At 58.2% G+C, this 16651-nt stretch overlaps 2 protein-coding genes across 4 annotated transcripts; one reads left to right on the top strand and one right to left on the bottom strand.

The window, feature by feature from the left end:
- Positions 1-361: 361 nt before the first annotated feature.
- On the bottom strand, positions 362-6750 carry LOC128154741 (ectonucleoside triphosphate diphosphohydrolase 8-like). 3 transcript variants are annotated; one of them, XM_052815784.1, is made up of 10 exons: positions 6626-6750; positions 6192-6329; positions 5394-5511; positions 4565-4715; positions 3899-4058; positions 3137-3367; positions 2045-2308; positions 1550-1660; positions 1099-1236; positions 362-735 (listed from the first exon to the last, which is right to left on the bottom strand). In XM_052815784.1, the coding sequence occupies exons 2-10, from the start codon at positions 6315-6317 to the stop codon at positions 526-528; spliced, it is 1509 nt and encodes a 502-aa protein (XP_052671744.1). In that variant the 5' UTR covers positions 6318-6329; positions 6626-6750; the 3' UTR covers positions 362-525. The 3 variants fall into 3 exon arrangements, 2 of the variants coding, with proteins under 2 accessions (XP_052671744.1, XP_052671743.1); XR_008239415.1 differs by having other exon boundaries at positions 621-735; positions 1099-1660; XM_052815783.1 differs by lacking the exon at positions 362-735 and having other exon boundaries at positions 1066-1660.
- Positions 6751-7572: 822 nt separating this feature from the next.
- ENTPD8 (ectonucleoside triphosphate diphosphohydrolase 8) lies at positions 7573-16580 on the top strand. The gene is made up of 10 exons (XM_052815064.1): positions 7573-7672; positions 10186-10317; positions 10751-10868; positions 11957-12107; positions 12614-12773; positions 13305-13535; positions 14364-14627; positions 15041-15151; positions 15307-15441; positions 16094-16580. The coding sequence occupies exons 2-10, from the start codon at positions 10198-10200 to the stop codon at positions 16283-16285; spliced, it is 1482 nt and encodes a 493-aa protein (XP_052671024.1). The 5' UTR covers positions 7573-7672; positions 10186-10197; the 3' UTR covers positions 16286-16580.
- Positions 16581-16651: the final 71 nt, after the last annotated feature.

The raw sequence follows: 16651 nt of genomic DNA on the forward strand, positions 1-16651 counted from the left end.
CAATGCTTACAGGCTTGGGGCATCGACCACCTCTCTAGGAAGCTGTTCCAGTGTCTGACCACCCTCTTGGTGGCTGCAGGCAATGCAGGCTCTTGTCCCAGGATGGGGCAGGACACATCCACCCCACATGGGGTAGCTGCTGCAGGCTGTAACCAGCCCTGTGATGAGCCTGTTGCTGTCAGACACCCCTTCTCTCTTCCCCAACCCACTGGTCCCACCATCTCCAGCCACCCCACATCACTGTGGTCCCCATGCCCCTAGCACTGCACCCCTGCCCCACGTGTCCATGCCCTCCCTCCCTCCCTCCTGGAGCATCTCCAACCAGCAGCGAGGGGAAAGAAAAAACCAGACAGCACATAGCTACAGGGAGGATTTTTTAAAGCCTGTGCTGGTTCCAGCTCACCAGCCCAGGACACAGGTGCCCCACATTACAAATTCACAGCTCCTGGACACATGGTCTGTAATTCCTCACACAAGTGTGCCAGCAGGGCTAAGTGGCTTCAGTGGCCTCTGGAGCCAGTGCTGCTAGAGACTCTCATAACCGGAGGAATTTTTCTGGCAGCATATGACTGTGAGCAGGCAGAAGATGAGGATGAGCATGACAGCCAGTAAAACTGTGGCTGCTATCCAGTTGCTTCTCTGGAGCCCTACGACTCTCTGGGGAGTCTCTGAGGGAATCATGTTGGTGAGATTGAGCATGTAGCCCAGAGTCCAGCCCATGTCTACATTAGCGACCTGTGCAGACAGAGAAGGAAGAGGGATGTGAAGGGCTGCAAAGTACCATGCAAGCTGGAGAGCGAGAGAAGACCTTTGCTGTTGCACGCCCAGGTCCTGCTCCACAGCCACCATATCTGTGCACACCTCGGGCTGCAGAAGCCCCGTTAGTGAGATAAGCTGGGGAGACCATAAATTGCCCAGGGCAGATGTCCCAGTAAGTGCCTGTGAGTGTAACTCAAGAGCTGCCCTGGGCACAGGCAGTGGACCATGCTGCCCTGTTATCCCCTGCTCCCCCATCCGGGCAGGGGCAGCGGCAGGGCGGGCACGAGCCATTTCACATCACGAAGCATGGAAGCTGGCGGCTGCCAGGCACTTTCCTACCTGCGGGACGAAGTGGATGTTAAGCCATGTCGTGTGGTTGAATTTGTAGCCTTGCAGGAGAAGGGTGAGGGTGTAGGAACTGGCTGCGCAGGCATCACGGAGGTGGGTCCTGTCCATGGTGGGGAACTCCTTCTGCACCTGCAGAGGTGGAATTGCTGGGGAGGGCCGCCAGCACAGAGCAGTGCTTGGTGCACCCACACTGCAGGGAAGAGCCCCGCAGTGCAGCTGGGAGCAAAGACCTGGGAATGCCTGTGCCTGGGGAGAAAGGAGGACCTGGGAGGCTGCAGGCTGCTCTCCCATCTCTCTCCCTGTCCAGAGATCTTTGTGCTCCTCCCAGCTCCCTCCAGCTGCCGTCTGCGCAGCAGAGGATGGGCTGCAGATGAGCCCTCAGGCTGCCCAGCACCCAGGTGAAACGTGGGCAGGGGCTGGCATCTCCTAAGCAGGATCTCACCTTCTCCCAGCTGCTGGTGCAGAACTGCCCAATGGTGGCATTGACCGAGGTCAGGGACTGCCCTCCAGTCAGGTTCAGAAAGTGAAAGTTGTGATAAAGCCCCGAAAAGGCCTGTGGGTGTTTAAGACCAAAGGCAGCAAGTTAGTGAAGCACCCAGGCCACTGCCACCCCCCCGCCTCTCCCTCTGGGTGCTCTGCAGGGGTCCCTAAGGCCACCTCTCAGCACCACAGGGTGATGCCCGCTGACCTGCTGGGAGGGAGCCCTGGGACTGCTCCCCACACCAGAAGAGACTGGTGCTGTGACAACAGAGGTCTGGGTCTGTTGGGCACGCTGGTAAGCACCCTGCATGTCTCCATGCATCGGGCACATCCCAGCTTTCAGGGCTGGCACTATTCAGACTTTTCTCCTACAGCAGTTTTCCTGGGGTCGTGGCCAGCCTCTGGTGCCCCAAAACCCCACACCCCCACCACAGCTGCAGGGACGGAGGGTCCTTACAAAGAACTGTCCCCGCACAGGCGGCTGATAAACCCCATTGAACCCGCACGTCCTGTTGGCCCCACAGCTGAAGTTGAAGAGTTTCTGGATGGCAGTGCTGCACGCTGGTGGGTCCCCTGTCCCCGTCACCGTGAGGACCTGTGCAGGGCTGGGTGTGCTTGGTGCACGGACACAGGGACTGTTGTAGAGGTCTGCCGTGGTGATGTTCTCCCGGTATCCCTTGGGGTAGCAGGGGTGTGATATCTGCTGGGGAGACGGGCTGCCCTAGAGGGAGCGGGAGCCATTAGTGAGGCTTGGTGTGGGATGCCAGTGAGACCCTACCCCACAGCCCATCCTGTGCTTAGACATCCCCAAAAAGCAGGATCTAGACCCTAGGAGGATTTGAGGAGAAGCAGGATCTACCCTTTGCATGACTAACCTGCCCACAGCTTCTGCCGGTCCTGCTGTCGGCCCCACCGCTGGGCCGTGCTGGGGTGGCGAAGCCACTGCCAGCCTGTGCCTCCCCGCGGGGGTGGCAACCTGCTCCCGAGGGCAGCGCGTGCTCTCTGCCTGCACGGAGAGCTTGTTGCTCTTGGCACTCGCTCTGTCCCCACTGCATCTTGCAGGCCCTAGCCCAGAAAGGACCAAAGATGCATCCCACCTGCACGCTTCCTGAGCATCTCTGTCTCCCACAGCACTGGGCTATGCGCTCTGTTTGAGGTGAGACAGGAGGACAGTGCTTAGCAGTGAAGCGGTGTGCAGGAGGTATGTTGGGAATCCTCTCTCTGGGCAGAAATTGAGGAAGGGTGAGTAAATGGGGACAGGGAAGGACCTAAGGATACAGCTGGGCTTGGGAAAGGTTGAAAAATGCCATTACATGTCAAGGCCTGGGGAGAAGGAAGCCCTGGCAGGGAACCACCACCACCTTCCACCTAAATGAGAGAATTTTTTGGTTTGGTAGATAAAATCTAAGACTCTTCCAGGTTTTTTAATTTGTGAAAACTCCCAATTCCCTAACGCTTTTTCCTAAGGCATGCCCAAAATTTCTGGGAGACATTTTTCATGGCAGTGGGAAATGGTTCAGCAGATCCTGGTGACCAGTGGCTGCGGTACCTGGTGGAGAGCTGCCAGCAGCATCTTCAAGGCCTGCGTCTGCCCGTAGCAGAGGTAGCTGTGGGTGTAGAGCGAGTAGTTGGTGCCGTACAGCCTGAAGAAGACAGACGTGTTCTTGTCCTCAATGGTGACTTCAGGCTGGAAGGTTATTTGTGTTGAGGCACCTCCAAGGTCCAGAGCTCCGAGAACCTCGGTGTCCCGTGGATGTTCCCATTTCTCTGCAAAGGAAAACTGGCCCAATAAGAGCACAATTGTTAGTCTGAACTGGAGGGAGTCACAGTCCTCGTCCCTCCCCTCAAGGTTTTGTGGGCTCAGAAGCCCCTGAGGGACCTTCCATGTCCTGTCTCCCTGTTAAACCCCTTCCTGCCTATGTCCTCCTCGCCCCACATAGACCTCTGTGTAGCACTGAGCTCTGGCGCCTCGGCTGCTGCACATCAGCTGGGATCCAGAGACTTTGAGGAGGGAAAGAGTAACACTTTCATGTGGGGTCTGATATTGCTGCATCCCTGTGTTACCAAAATCGACCCATATGTAAGTGGAGAGCACAGGGCCAGGCTGAGCTGGACACAGAGACCCTTGATGCTGTTAATCACATCAGTGGAGTTGAATCTGCAGTCCACAACCACAGGCTACGTTTATTTGGATGACTACTGCCCTAAAACTACACTTTTCTCTCCTCTGGGAATAAAGAAACCTGGCTGTAGCTTAAACAGGGATATATATACTGCTCACCCCTCCTCTGCCCTCTCCCCCAGCCCGCACCTTGACGAGCGTCTCCAGCAGGTAGTTGACGGTGATCCAGCCGAAGGAGCCCTCCTCGTTCCCCGTGAGGATCCGAGCTCCGCGGAAGTCCACAGGGTACTCGCCAATGGCCTTGGCAACCTCGGCGAAGACCCGCTCGGCCTTGGTGCTGTTCTGCTCCCTGCCCAGGGAAGGAGATAAATACCGCACGGTGGAGGAGGCAATGGCTGGGGAGCTTTCAGCGCAGGGCTAACAGCAAGAGGCTGCCGTCTTCTGCAAAGCGTCAGGGCTGCTCAGAGACAGGGCAAAGCCGCCAAATCCCTCACTGGTGTGTTGGAAGTCTCCCTAAAAATGCTGCCTGTGGGCTCTGCCTGAGCGTGTGGGAAGGTTAATGCAAATCTGGCAAAGGAGGTTCATCCACCTCTGGGGCTGCTGCCAGGCTGGTGCTGGAGTGGGCTGGGAGGTTTCCGCGTGGGCACGGCGAGCGGCCTTCTTGGACACCCCGGCGGACTGCAGACATGGGTGCTCTGCCCATCACCATGGCCCCCCCAGGCAGCAGCCCCCCATACCCCCAGCCCCTTGTGCCACCAGGCCCCCGTCCCGCCCCAGCCCTCTGCACCGGCTGTGATGCAGAAACGCGTGGTGGGGAAGGGGTCGGACGTGCGCGGCTCCGGGCAGTGCCAGTACCTCAGCAGCCGCATGCCCGCTGTGGCCCCCAGGTAGGTGGGGGTCTCCCGCTGCTGCTCTGCCGGGATGATCTTCATGGCCTTGTCCAGGCAGGGCTTCAGGCTGGCTCCAGCCCCAGCGGGGTTGTCTGCGTAGCTGGAGATGCCAGGTCCTGCAAGAGGGCGCCCCGTGATGGAGCGAGCTCAGTGCCACCCAGGAGGGACAGGACAGCAGGGGACATGTCCACCCATTCCGCAGGCCCAGGAGGCACCCTGGACCTCCTTGGCAATACCCAGAGGTCCCAGTCACAGCCCAAAACTCTGCTGTGTTTGGTGCCGTACAGATACCAAAATGAAACTGCTGACCCAAAGAGCAGTTAGGAACTGCACACAAAACCCCATCAGAAACAGAGTAATGTTTAGGGACTTCTGCAGAGATTTTAGGAGGCCCTGTGGCAACATGAAGCCACACATTATGAAAGAAGCTGTGAAGAGATGTTGTGGGAAGAAGAGCCAAGGAAGCGGTTGCATGGGAGAAGGAGCAAACTCTGCACCTCCAGCGTCCCAAGCTGTGAGTTGATGCACAACCACTGGCTGCAAGACTGGAGTGGCTCCAGGAACCGTGCTAACTAGGGGCAAAAATCCTTACACATCTCTGGATCCCCCAATTACTGTAGGGCACCCTAAGGTGCAAACTATCCCCCCTAACACTTTACTTTCACTCTTCCACCAGGCCATCTCCCTTTGGCCCAGTGCAGGCTGAAAGACTAAGGTCACCAACGATGCTGTGAGACAGGGACAGGGATCCAGTAGGCTGGGAGAGAGGGATGGACACGTCCCAGCACACTCACCAGATACAGTGCAGGCCTCCACCTGGGAGACGATGCCAGTGCCGTTCTCCTTGTCTGTGGGCCACTGGTAGATGTAGAGAGCCGTGTGTGTGGAGCCAGCGTCAAACACCAGACCGTACTGGGGGAGGAAAAGGGGACGCGGGGTCACAGCACACTTGGGGCTGCACCGAGTGCCACGGGGGTTTCTGAGAGCTTCTGGTCTCCCTTCCCATGCGTGAACACGAGCAGCACAGGTCTGCCCATCCAACCTCGCTTTAGCAGCCCCACTCAATCTGTAGCACCCCTGATTTAGCCGTTCAAGGCAGTTACAGCTCAGAAAGGGAAGGCATGCAGGTCAGCAGGGTGATTTGCAGAGCAGGGAGGCATCCAGGCATGTCCCAAGGAGCTCAGGCTGCCAAAGCTGCTCCCAGACCTTCAGGAGTGGCAAATCTCACAAACCCTGACTATTTTTTAACTGTCTGCAAAAGCCAGCAGAAAGCAACAGGTGGGAGAGATGTAAACCCACCATGCGCTCTGGATGTCTGAAAACAGAGAAGAGAAAGTGCCTGGGGTAGAAAATGGAGCAGCCTCAGGAGGAGGGCTGCTCTTCTCTCTACCTTTCTTGGTTCCTTGGACTGTGGTTTTGGGGAGGGTGGTTGATCCGCCCAGTGCTACCTTGATTAGGTTAAGCCCAGAAAAGCTTGGCTGGTTATGGGAAGACTTGCAAGCGGAGAGGAAAGCTGGACTGATGGAAGGATGAGAGGTGGGAAGGGGCCGGTGGTCATTCCCGGGCTCCCCCAACACCCACCGGGCACCTACTTTGTTCCTCGTAGGAAGGGCAGCATCCTTCGCCAGGGTCAGGACCAGGAGGAAGACGGCCACCCCCAGCACTCCCAGCACGGCTGCCGAGCTCCAGCCCACCACCCTGAGCAGGCGCGTCTGCATCCCGGCACCGGGCTGTGGGGAGGGATGGTCTTTGCAAGGGCAGCCCCAACCCCCCTGCCCCATCTCTCCAGCTCCTCCCGGGCTCCCCTTCTCCCGGCAGCTCAGGAATCGCACATCCCCTGAATGACACCCCGCGACATGGAGCGGCCAGGTGTGGAGACCATGAACCTGTCCCTCGGCTGGCAGCAGAGCAGCAACCTGGCACGAGCAGGGCCGAACGCGGGCGGCCGCCCCGGAAAGGCGAAGGCTCCCTCCTGCCCAGCCCTCGGGGACTGGGTGGCCGGGGTCCCGGCCGGCCCCCGCCGTACCTGTGCTGGGAGCACCCCTCCTTCCTCGGGCGTAGATGCACCGAGCTGGACCGAGCCCGTGGCTCCCTCTGCCTATCCCCCCGGGCACGGCCTCGGGGCAGCCCTGCCCGCCCTGCCTGCGCAGCTCTGCCTGCACCCAGCCCAGGGGAGCAACGGAAAGCGAAAGTGAGGCCTGTGCTGGCCTCGGATGTCCGGGTTGATTCCCCGGCCAGCCCGGGGCGGGAGCTCGGCGTGGGGAGCGGGGACGCTCAGCGGCAGCCGCTGCCTGCGCTGGGGCAGCAGCCCGGCCTGCCTGCACCTCTGCCTGCACGGCCCGGGGGACGGGTCCCCGGCCGTGGGGACAGGTGGGTCCCCGGCCGTGGGGACGGGTCCCTGGCCGTGGGGACGGGTCCCCGGCCGTGGGGACAGGTGGGTCCCTGGCCGTGGGGACAGGTCCCTGGCCACTGAGACAGGCCTCCACCTGCCAGGTCCCTCCTGTTCGTGTCCTAAGCCCCTCTGCCAGCCTGCCTCTGCCTGCAGTGGGGCAGCGTGGGGCACAGCGGAGCCAGGTGACAGCAGAGCAGGCTTGGCCCATGCTTTACCTTGCAGTGTGTTTATGCAGCAGGTCTGGGGCAGGGATGTCTGTGGGGCTCCCAGACCTCAGCCACTGCCCTCCTCTCAGGGCCAGCCCGCTCACAGGCTCCCCGCAGGGGCAGAGGCACAGGCTGGGCTCGTCATGAGCTTCGTGGGGAGCTGCCCCCCTGCTGAACCCACGCTGGGCAGTGCAGGGACCCACACCACCCCCATGGGCGGAGATCTCCCAGGCAGACCTGCTCCTCCAGCAGCTAAGTGGTTAACGCCAAGTGCTATTTCCACCCCAGCTCTCCAGCCTCAGCGCTGCTGCCTCCTGAACAAGCGCTCTCCTGGGCAGGTTTCTGGTCCGGGGCCAAGGGGAGGGCCATACCGGGGACTTGGGGCAGCCTTTGTCCCAGGAGCGGGGCTCTGCACTCCAGGTACACGCTGACACCGGAGCGAGCGTGGTGGTCCTGGGAGCCGGCAGCAGCTTGGGTGAGCCGCAGGCAGGGTTGGGGGCCGGGGTACCCCTCGATGGAGCTGTGCTTGGAGGGGCAGTGGTGGGCTCAGCCCCGGGTGCACCCTGGCCAGCAGCGGAGCTGGGTGCTGGGGATAAACATGCTCCACGGGCCAGAGGGGCAGGTGGAAGAGGGCTGGGGCGGCCGCTCACTGCACGAGGTGCCCATGGTGCAGGGGGCAGAAGGGCATGGAGGGCACCACTGAGCCCCAGTGCTGATGGGAGGCAGGGGACCACTCTGCCTGGCAAAGATGCTCCTGGCATGCACGTTCATCCTCTTTCTTATAAACTTAAAAGCCTTTTTGACTTTCAAATCCCCAATGTGCACGGTGCAGAAGTCAGCTTTCCATTTTCCTGAGCAACAGACAGTTTCAATCCAGCAGTGCCTCTGAGCCTTTCCTCCTGTAAGTTGAGGCCCCGCTCCCTCCACCCAAGGGTCGCTGCAAGGTGAGGGACGTCCCGTGGGTGTTTGTAGAGCACATTGTTGTGCACAAACAAGTGCAGCAACAGCCCAAGCACTGTGCACAGCTGTGAACTTTCCACGCATTGAAATGGCTGGGCATTGCTCCTTGCGGCGCTGTACAGCAACTTCAGCTCTGGAGGCATCACCACCACCTTCCCGTCCCTGCTGCTTGACTGAACCTGCCATGTAGCGGGTATCAGTGCCGGCCAGCCCCGAGGTGCCACAGAAAAGCTGGGCAAATCGGTCAGCTTCTCGCACACCTCGCCTTGTTTTCCACCCACTGGGCTCCCTCCCCATGCCCTGCTCTCCTTCCTGGGCCTTGCTGGCTCTGTGCTGCCTTTGGATGTTTCCTCCTGCCCAGTCAAAATGGAAATCAGTTCCTACCAGAGCAGGTGAAGCCCATTTCCCACCCGCTCCTGCATGCAGGATGGTGCAATTTATCACTATTTCATATCCTTCCATTGCACAGATTTTTCCAGGATGTAGGCTGGGCTGGGGACTTTTGCCATTGCTGTGTTACCTGAAGCAGGGGAATCGCATCCCAGCGACACAGTTTTATCTGGGCAAACTCTAGCAGGGCTGATAGGACTGGAGATGTGACAATGCTGGGATTCATCAGCTGCTTCCCTATGATTTCATCTGGCCATCATACAGGGGAGGGTTCCTGGCTGTAGGATAAAGTCTGATAAGGATTTCCTGTAGTCCCATGTCCCATGATGTGGGCCAGAACAGCTGCTATCCATCATTATACATCTCATGCCACATATGCACTTGCAGGAGAATTGCCAAGTGGCAGCCTCCAGGTGCCACCCTAAAGCACTGGTTGGGTTAAACTGCTTCTCTAGGCTGTGTCCAGGGCTTTTGGGACATCCACTGCTCAGCTGGAGTCTGGCTTGCAGCCTAACGCCATGGATGGAGGTCAGCCTGGCTCCCCGCAGGCATGCTGCCTGGGCGGCTGGTGGCATGGAACTGGGCAGTGCAGGAGAAGGAGGGAGAGCTGTGCATTTAGAAAAGCACATCTGGACCAGCTGTGGGGTGCTGAGCATGTGAACACATCAGCCTCTGTGTGCTGAGGCTGTTGCAGAGAACCAGACCCTTTGCTTCTCCACTGCAATTTCTTACTGATGCCTCAGAGCTGATTCTGCCAGGACCTGAGCTCTGGCTGGAGGAGCGGGCGGCACAGGACCTGCTCCATTCCCCACTGGCCTTGCCTGCCTGTGCAATGCTATCGCTGTCAGCATGCCAGTTTGGCTCTGGGGCTGTGTGTGCCCAGACCAGTGGGAGCTTTCTGCCTCTGCCCTTCTGCCTGCCCTTGGGGCTGCAGGAGAGGCTTGGAGATCACCTGCAGGCAAGGACACCAACCCTGCGTGTCTGCTTACCTGCTGTGGCATCACCAAGAGCTGAGGAGAGCTGGGCCAGGCAGGAGACATGTGGCTGGACATGCTGTTCCCCTGCCTGGAGCAGAGAGGACCCTCTCAGGGACAGTCTGGGCCTGTTGGGCAACAGACGTGACTTGATGGTACCAAGTCTTGTGGGATGGGTTTTGCAAGGGTGAAGGGTACGATGGCAGCATGTGAGTGCCAGAGAGATGTGGCTCTGCACCCTGGAGGGGATGGCGACACTGGGAACCTGCCAGGGCATGGTCCTGCTCCCAGTCTAGGACTCCTGTTAGCCACTGCCGTGCTTCCCCCAGTGATGCTGCTGAGAAGGGAGATGCTGACCTGCCACCCCGCTGGTAGTTTGAGCAAGACAGAGGGACCTGAAGGGCTGCAGTTGAGAAGGCAGGGCTGAAAAAGCCGTGCTGAAAATCCCTCAGGGAGGGAGTGCTCAGGAGAGGGTGTCCCAGCCCTGAGACTGCCAAGAGCTTCCCATAAGATCAGCCATGCACCACAGAATGGCTTCAAGCCCTTGTTAGGGAAGGGGAAAGTCCTATCTTGAGAGGTCCCATATCCATCCATGAGATTCGCATTTCAAAACTGGCCTTGCAAATGCAGAGGTGTGAGCTGGGGGTTGGGACTATTCTTGCAGGTTGAAGGAGGAATGGACTACAAAGCCAAGGCTGTTGCAGGTCTCCTGGCAGCCACCTGTGTCTTCAGCATCATTGCCCTCATTCTGAGCGTCGTGAATGTGAAGGATGTGTTTCTGCCTCCCAGCACCAAGGTAGGGTCCTTGGGAGGAGCGCATCTGCCCGCTTTCGCCTGGGTGCTGGCTGCCCCTTGGTATAGGATTTTCCCCAGGTTTCAGGCAGGTTGTGCTGTTTGTCACTGAGATGGGGACAACCTCCCACACAGGCTGGCATGCCGGGTGGGTCTGGCAGAGTTTGGTCACTGTGACTGGCCCTACAGCACATACAGCCTTTTCATCGCAGAGCATTGCCAGCTCAAAGGGCTTGTGATGGAGCCTTGTCCTTGACACAGCTGGTGACTGCAAAGCTGCAGGGCTTTCCCTGATCTGGTGACATGCTTTGTTTGGCCACTCAAGGTTCCCCTGCCCACCAGGAGCTCTGCAGGCTCTCCTGGAGCTCCGCTTGCTCTGCGGCAGGTGAAGCTTGTCTGCAACTCCTGACACCCCATGTCCCCTCTGCCTCCCCCAGTACGGTCTGGTGTTTGATGCGGGCTCCATGCACACGGCTCTCTACATCTACCAGTGGCCTGCAGACAAGGAGAATGGCACTGGCATCGTCTCCCAGGTGGAAGCCTGCACTGTGTCTGGTGAGTGTGCTGGGACACGTCCGTCCCTCTCCCCTGTCCCTGCTCAGCTGGGGAACACTGGGGCTGGCCGGCCCTGGTGCTTCCCAGGGTGGCTGTCCCGCTGCACCAAGAGGAATTGGCTTGTTCATGCCAGGTGTGGTAAATGGTAAATGCCCCAAAAGGCATTTATTGATTGGGCATTTATAAATATGCAAAGGGGCATTTATTCCTATTGCAAAGGTGCTGTCGGGCTTTGGCACAAGGACTGGTCTCTCTGGAGGAAAGGACCAGGCTAGCAAGGGGAGGTAGGGTCAGCTGAATGGTACATGGAGCTGGGCTGGGAGTGGCAGAGGCCACCAGGCCAGGGCAGAGGTGCCTGGGCAGGGGGTGGGAGGGCTCAGAGCTTGCCTCGACCTCAAATCCAGGCTCTGCATCGGTGGCATGGCAGTTAGTGGTTAACTGTAAAGGTCTGGCAGAGGGCAAAGTGTAAGGCAGAGGGTGTGTGGGCTAATGGCAATAACGGTGTACAAAGCTTGGGAGAAGGTAAATAGTGATATTTCCACCCCAGAGCCTGTCCCTACCCACTGCAGGACCATGCTGGGTGCTCAGATCTGGCGCCAGCCCCTAAAAATAGGAACTCAAACAAGCGGTGCAGAGGGCACCTCTGCATGTGCGTATCAGCTTTTGCACGCCCTCCCAGCAGGACAAATAAGAGCCTGCCCCTGCCCCAGGGAAATAAGGAACTGCTCTGTTTGTCACAGAGTCCTGCAGGACCATCTGGCTGCCTTTGGGCAGTTTGTCCTCCCTGGGATTAAGCATGCTCAGCATCACAAGACTCAAACTGCAGCCATCCCCCACCGTCCAGCGCAGGAGCTTGCCGCCTGCTCCTGCAGCGTGCCGTGGCCGTGGACATGGCTGTGGCATGCGTGCTGCCTTCAGGCAGGCCAGCCCTGAGCACTGCCCTTCCAAGGACACCCTTGGCAAGGGCACAACTAGCCTGGGTATGCGGGAAAAAAACCCTGGGGGCTTTCTGGGTGGACATGTCCCCTGCTGTCCTGTCCCTCCTGGGTGGCACTGAGCTCGCTCCATCATGGGGTGCCCTCTTGCAGGACCTGGCATCTCCAGCTATGCAGACAACCCCGCTGGGGCTGGAGCCAGCCTGAAGCCCTGCCTGGACAAGGCCATGAAGATCATCCCGGCAGAGCAGCAGCGGGAGACCCCCACCTACCTGGGGGCCACAGCGGGCATGCGGCTGCTGAGGTACTGGCACTGCCCGGAGCCGCGCACGTCCGACCCCTTCCCCACCACGCGTTTCTGCATCACAGCCGGTGCAGAGGGCTGGGGCGGGACGGGGGCCTGGTGGCACAAGGGGCTGGGGGTATGGGGGGCTGCTGCCTGGGGGGGCCATGGTGATGGGCAGAGCACCCATGTCTGCAGTCCGCCGGGGTGTCCAAGAAGGCCGCTCGCCGTGCCCACGCGGAAACCTCCCAGCCCACTCCAGCACCAGCCTGGCAGCAGCCCCAGAGGTGGATGAACCTCCTTTGCCAGATTTGCATTAACCTTCCCACACGCTCAGGCAGAGCCCACAGGCAGCATTTTTAGGGAGACTTCCAACACACCAGTGAGGGATTTGGCGGCTTTGCCCTGTCTCTGAGCAGCCCTGACGCTTTGCAGAAGACGGCAGCCTCTTGCTGTTAGCCCTGCGCTGAAAGCTCCCCAGCCATTGCCTCCTCCACCGTGCGGTATTTATCTCCTTCCCTGGGCAGGGAGCAGAACAGCACCAAGGCCGAGCGGGTCTTCGCCGAGGTTGCCAAGGCCATTGGCGAGTACCCTGTGGACTTCCGCGGAGCTCGGATCCTCACGGGGAACGAGGAGGGCTCCTTCGGCTGGATCACCGTCAACTACCTGCTGGAGACGCTCGTCAAGGTGCGGGCTGGGGGAGAGGGCAGAGGAGGGGTGAGCAGTATATATATCCCTGTTTAAGCTACAGCCAGGTTTCTTTATTCCCAGAGGAGAGAAAAGTGTAGTTTTAGGGCAGTAGTCATCCAAATAAACGTAGCCTGTGGTTGTGGACTGCAGATTCAACTCCACTGATGTGATTAACAGCATCAAGGGTCTCTGTGTCCAGCTCAGCCTGGCCCTGTGCTCTCCACTTACATATGGGTCGATTTTGGTAACACAGGGATGCAGCAATATCAGACCCCACATGAAAGTGTTACTCTTTCCCTCCTCAAAGTCTCTGGATCCCAGCTGATGTGCAGCAGCCGAGGCGCCAGAGCTCAGTGCTACACAGAGGTCTATGTGGGGCGAGGAGGACATAGGCAGGAAGGGGTTTAACAGGGAGACAGGACATGGAAGGTCCCTCAGGGGCTTCTGAGCCCACAAAACCTTGAGGGGAGGGACGAGGACTGTGACTCCCTCCAGTTCAGACTAACAATTGTGCTCTTATTGGGCCAGTTTTCCTTTGCAGAGAAATGGGAACATCCACGGGACACCGAGGTTCTCGGAGCTCTGGACCTTGGAGGTGCCTCAACACAAATAACCTTCCAGCCTGAAGTCACCATTGAGGACAAGAACACGTCTGTCTTCTTCAGGCTGTACGGCACCAACTACTCGCTCTACACCCACAGCTACCTCTGCTACGGGCAGACGCAGGCCTTGAAGATGCTGCTGGCAGCTCTCCACCAGGTACCGCAGCCACTGGTCACCAGGATCTGCTGAACCATTTCCCACTGCCATGAAAAATGTCTCCCAGAAATTTTGGGCATGCCTTAGGAAAAAGCGTTAGGGAATTGGGAGTTTTCACAAATTAAAAAACCTGGAAGAGTCTTAGATTTTATCTACCAAACCAAAAAATTCTCTCATTTAGGTGGAAGGTGGTGGTGGTTCCCTGCCAGGGCTTCCTTCTCCCCAGGCCTTGACATGTAATGGCATTTTTCAACCTTTCCCAAGCCCAGCTGTATCCTTAGGTCCTTCCCTGTCCCCATTTACTCACCCTTCCTCAATTTCTGCCCAGAGAGAGGATTCCCAACATACCTCCTGCACACCGCTTCACTGCTAAGCACTGTCCTCCTGTCTCACCTCAAACAGAGCGCATAGCCCAGTGCTGTGGGAGACAGAGATGCTCAGGAAGCGTGCAGGTGGGATGCATCTTTGGTCCTTTCTGGGCTAGGGCCTGCAAGATGCAGTGGGGACAGAGCGAGTGCCAAGAGCAACAAGCTCTCCGTGCAGGCAGAGAGCACGCGCTGCCCTCGGGAGCAGGTTGCCACCCCCGCGGGGAGGCACAGGCTGGCAGTGGCTTCGCCACCCCAGCACGGCCCAGCGGTGGGGCCGACAGCAGGACCGGCAGAAGCTGTGGGCAGGTTAGTCATGCAAAGGGTAGATCCTGCTTCTCCTCAAATCCTCCTAGGGTCTAGATCCTGCTTTTTGGGGATGTCTAAGCACAGGATGGGCTGTGGGGTAGGGTCTCACTGGCATCCCACACCAAGCCTCACTAATGGCTCCCGCTCCCTCTAGGGCAGCCCGTCTCCCCAGCAGATATCACACCCCTGCTACCCCAAGGGATACCGGGAGAACATCACCACGGCAGACCTCTACAACAGTCCCTGTGTCCGTGCACCAAGCACACCCAGCCCTGCACAGGTCCTCACGGTGACGGGGACAGGGGACCCACCAGCGTGCAGCACTGCCATCCAGAAACTCTTCAACTTCAGCTGTGGGGCCAACAGGACGTGCGGGTTCAATGGGGTTTATCAGCCGCCTGTGCGGGGACAGTTCTTCGTAAGGACCCTCCGTCCCTGCAGCTGTGGTGGGGGAGGACAGAGGGTGGGAGTCTCCTCTGCCACTGGTGGTGGGAATGGGTGGGGAGAGAGGGGACCCCAGAGCTGGTCCCATCTGCAAACCTCTTCTCCTATGCTGGGTGGTGGCTTCTGCCTCCTGCGATGTCCCAGCCATCCCCAAGGGAAATGGGAAGATCTTGTCCCAAGGAGCAAGTCTGAGTTAGCTCAGAGTGCAAGCAGCAGTCCCAGGGCTTGTCAACCAGCTCCAAGACTTTCTGGTAGACCATCAAGGGTGCTGGATGCAGAACCCTGGGAATTACATGGGACTCTGTCCCCAGGCAAGAGGGGCCCCTGGGTCTTTTTTTTGGGGTGAGGAAGGAGATGTAGTTTTTCCCATCTCCCCTTATCTCCCAGGCCTTCGCTGGGTTCTACTACACCTTCCACTTCCTGAACCTGACGAGCAAGCAGTCTCTAAATGACATCAACTCCACGATCCAGACCTTCTGCCAGAAGAACTGGGCAGAGGTGAGAGCCCTGTGAAGGGCAGCAAGGAGCCCTGTGCTTGTCCTGTCCCAAATCTCTGCCCAGGAAGCATGCATCCTGCTGTTCCCTGGGCTAGGGAGGGTTTCTGAGCATCTGTTTCATTCCCTATTACACCGTGTCGCCCAATGGCCCCACAGCTGGTGGAGAACTTTCCGCAGGAGAAGGGGTACCTACACACATACTGCTCTGTGGGGATTTACATCTTGACGCTGCTGCTCGATGGCTACAAGTTCAACGAGCACACATGGAGCAGCATCCACTTCAGCCAGCAGGTAAATGCCCTGTGGGACACTGGGAGCAGGCAGGCAGCTGCAGCCACATCCTTGCCTTGACCCGAAGACACGTTCAGGAGTGACATCCCCGGAGTCCCCTGTGCCAGAAATGTGTCCCCATCTCATGGCTGCTACCCAGTGATCCCAGCACAGCTTCACTCTTTCTTACCTGCCCCCAAACCTCTGACACCAGTTTGTTTCTCACTTACTCTGGTGTGAACATAAGCTAATTTTAAGAGGGTCAGAGAAGTGCAGAGCAGGATTTGGCCACTTTGGCCTCTGATGTTGGGCAGAATTGACTTGAGCGTCAGAGAGGTGATGGTGGCCCTGTGACACATTTGAACCAGATTATGACCAAATTTGAAGGGTCATGGAGGAGGAAAGCTCAGATCCAAAATCATGTGCAGGTTAGAGAGGCACATCAGGACCAGAGCAGTCATCCATGTTCAGCTGCCCTTTAGCCCTTGGGAAGAGGGGACAGGAAAGCTCCCTGTGTAACTGGTGCTGGTAAGATCAGATTCACCACAGCCAGGTCCACATGTGAAATCACAGCTGGGGCAGCTCATGGGAGAGGTGCCTGTCAGTCCCTTGCACTGAAGCTACCAGCGACTGGGAGAGGCACTTTGGGATGATCTCTGCTTTCTCACCTCAGGCAGCAAACACAGACATCGGATGGACACTGGGCTTCATGCTGAACTTCACCAACATGATCCCCACGGAGGCTCTGGAACACATCAAGGGGCAGCAGCCTGGTCTGTGGGCAGGTGCCATCTCTTTCATTGTGCTGGCCATAGTGGCAGGCCTGGTGGCTGTTTTCCTCCAGTGTTTCTGGAAAACCAAGTAGCTCCCAGCCTCCTGACTAGAGGAATCCTGCCCACTAAACTAGGCAGGGAAGTGGTGCAAAAGAAGGTGGAAGGCGGAGAAGAACGAGGGCATTAGACCCATCTCCATTGCTCAGGAGGTCTAATTGGGTCATCTCTGTAAAGATGTCAAAGATGACAAAGGTGTCTTGAGCTCTCTAAGCACCTCCAAGAGGAAAAGACTCCTTTAATCTGGCTGACAAAAGCTGACTGAGACTTGACGGCTAGATGAAGCCAGATAAATGCAAACCAGAAATAAAATCTGTTTTGTTTTTCAAATATGAGAGTCACTCACCAGCCTAGCACAGTTTCCTTGGCACTTCTAGTCCTGCTGGGCTTCTCTCCCAACA

The sequence above is a fragment of the Harpia harpyja genome, chromosome 19, assembly GCF_026419915.1.
Source record: "Harpia harpyja isolate bHarHar1 chromosome 19, bHarHar1 primary haplotype, whole genome shotgun sequence".
NCBI lineage: Eukaryota > Metazoa > Chordata > Aves > Accipitriformes > Accipitridae > Harpia > Harpia harpyja.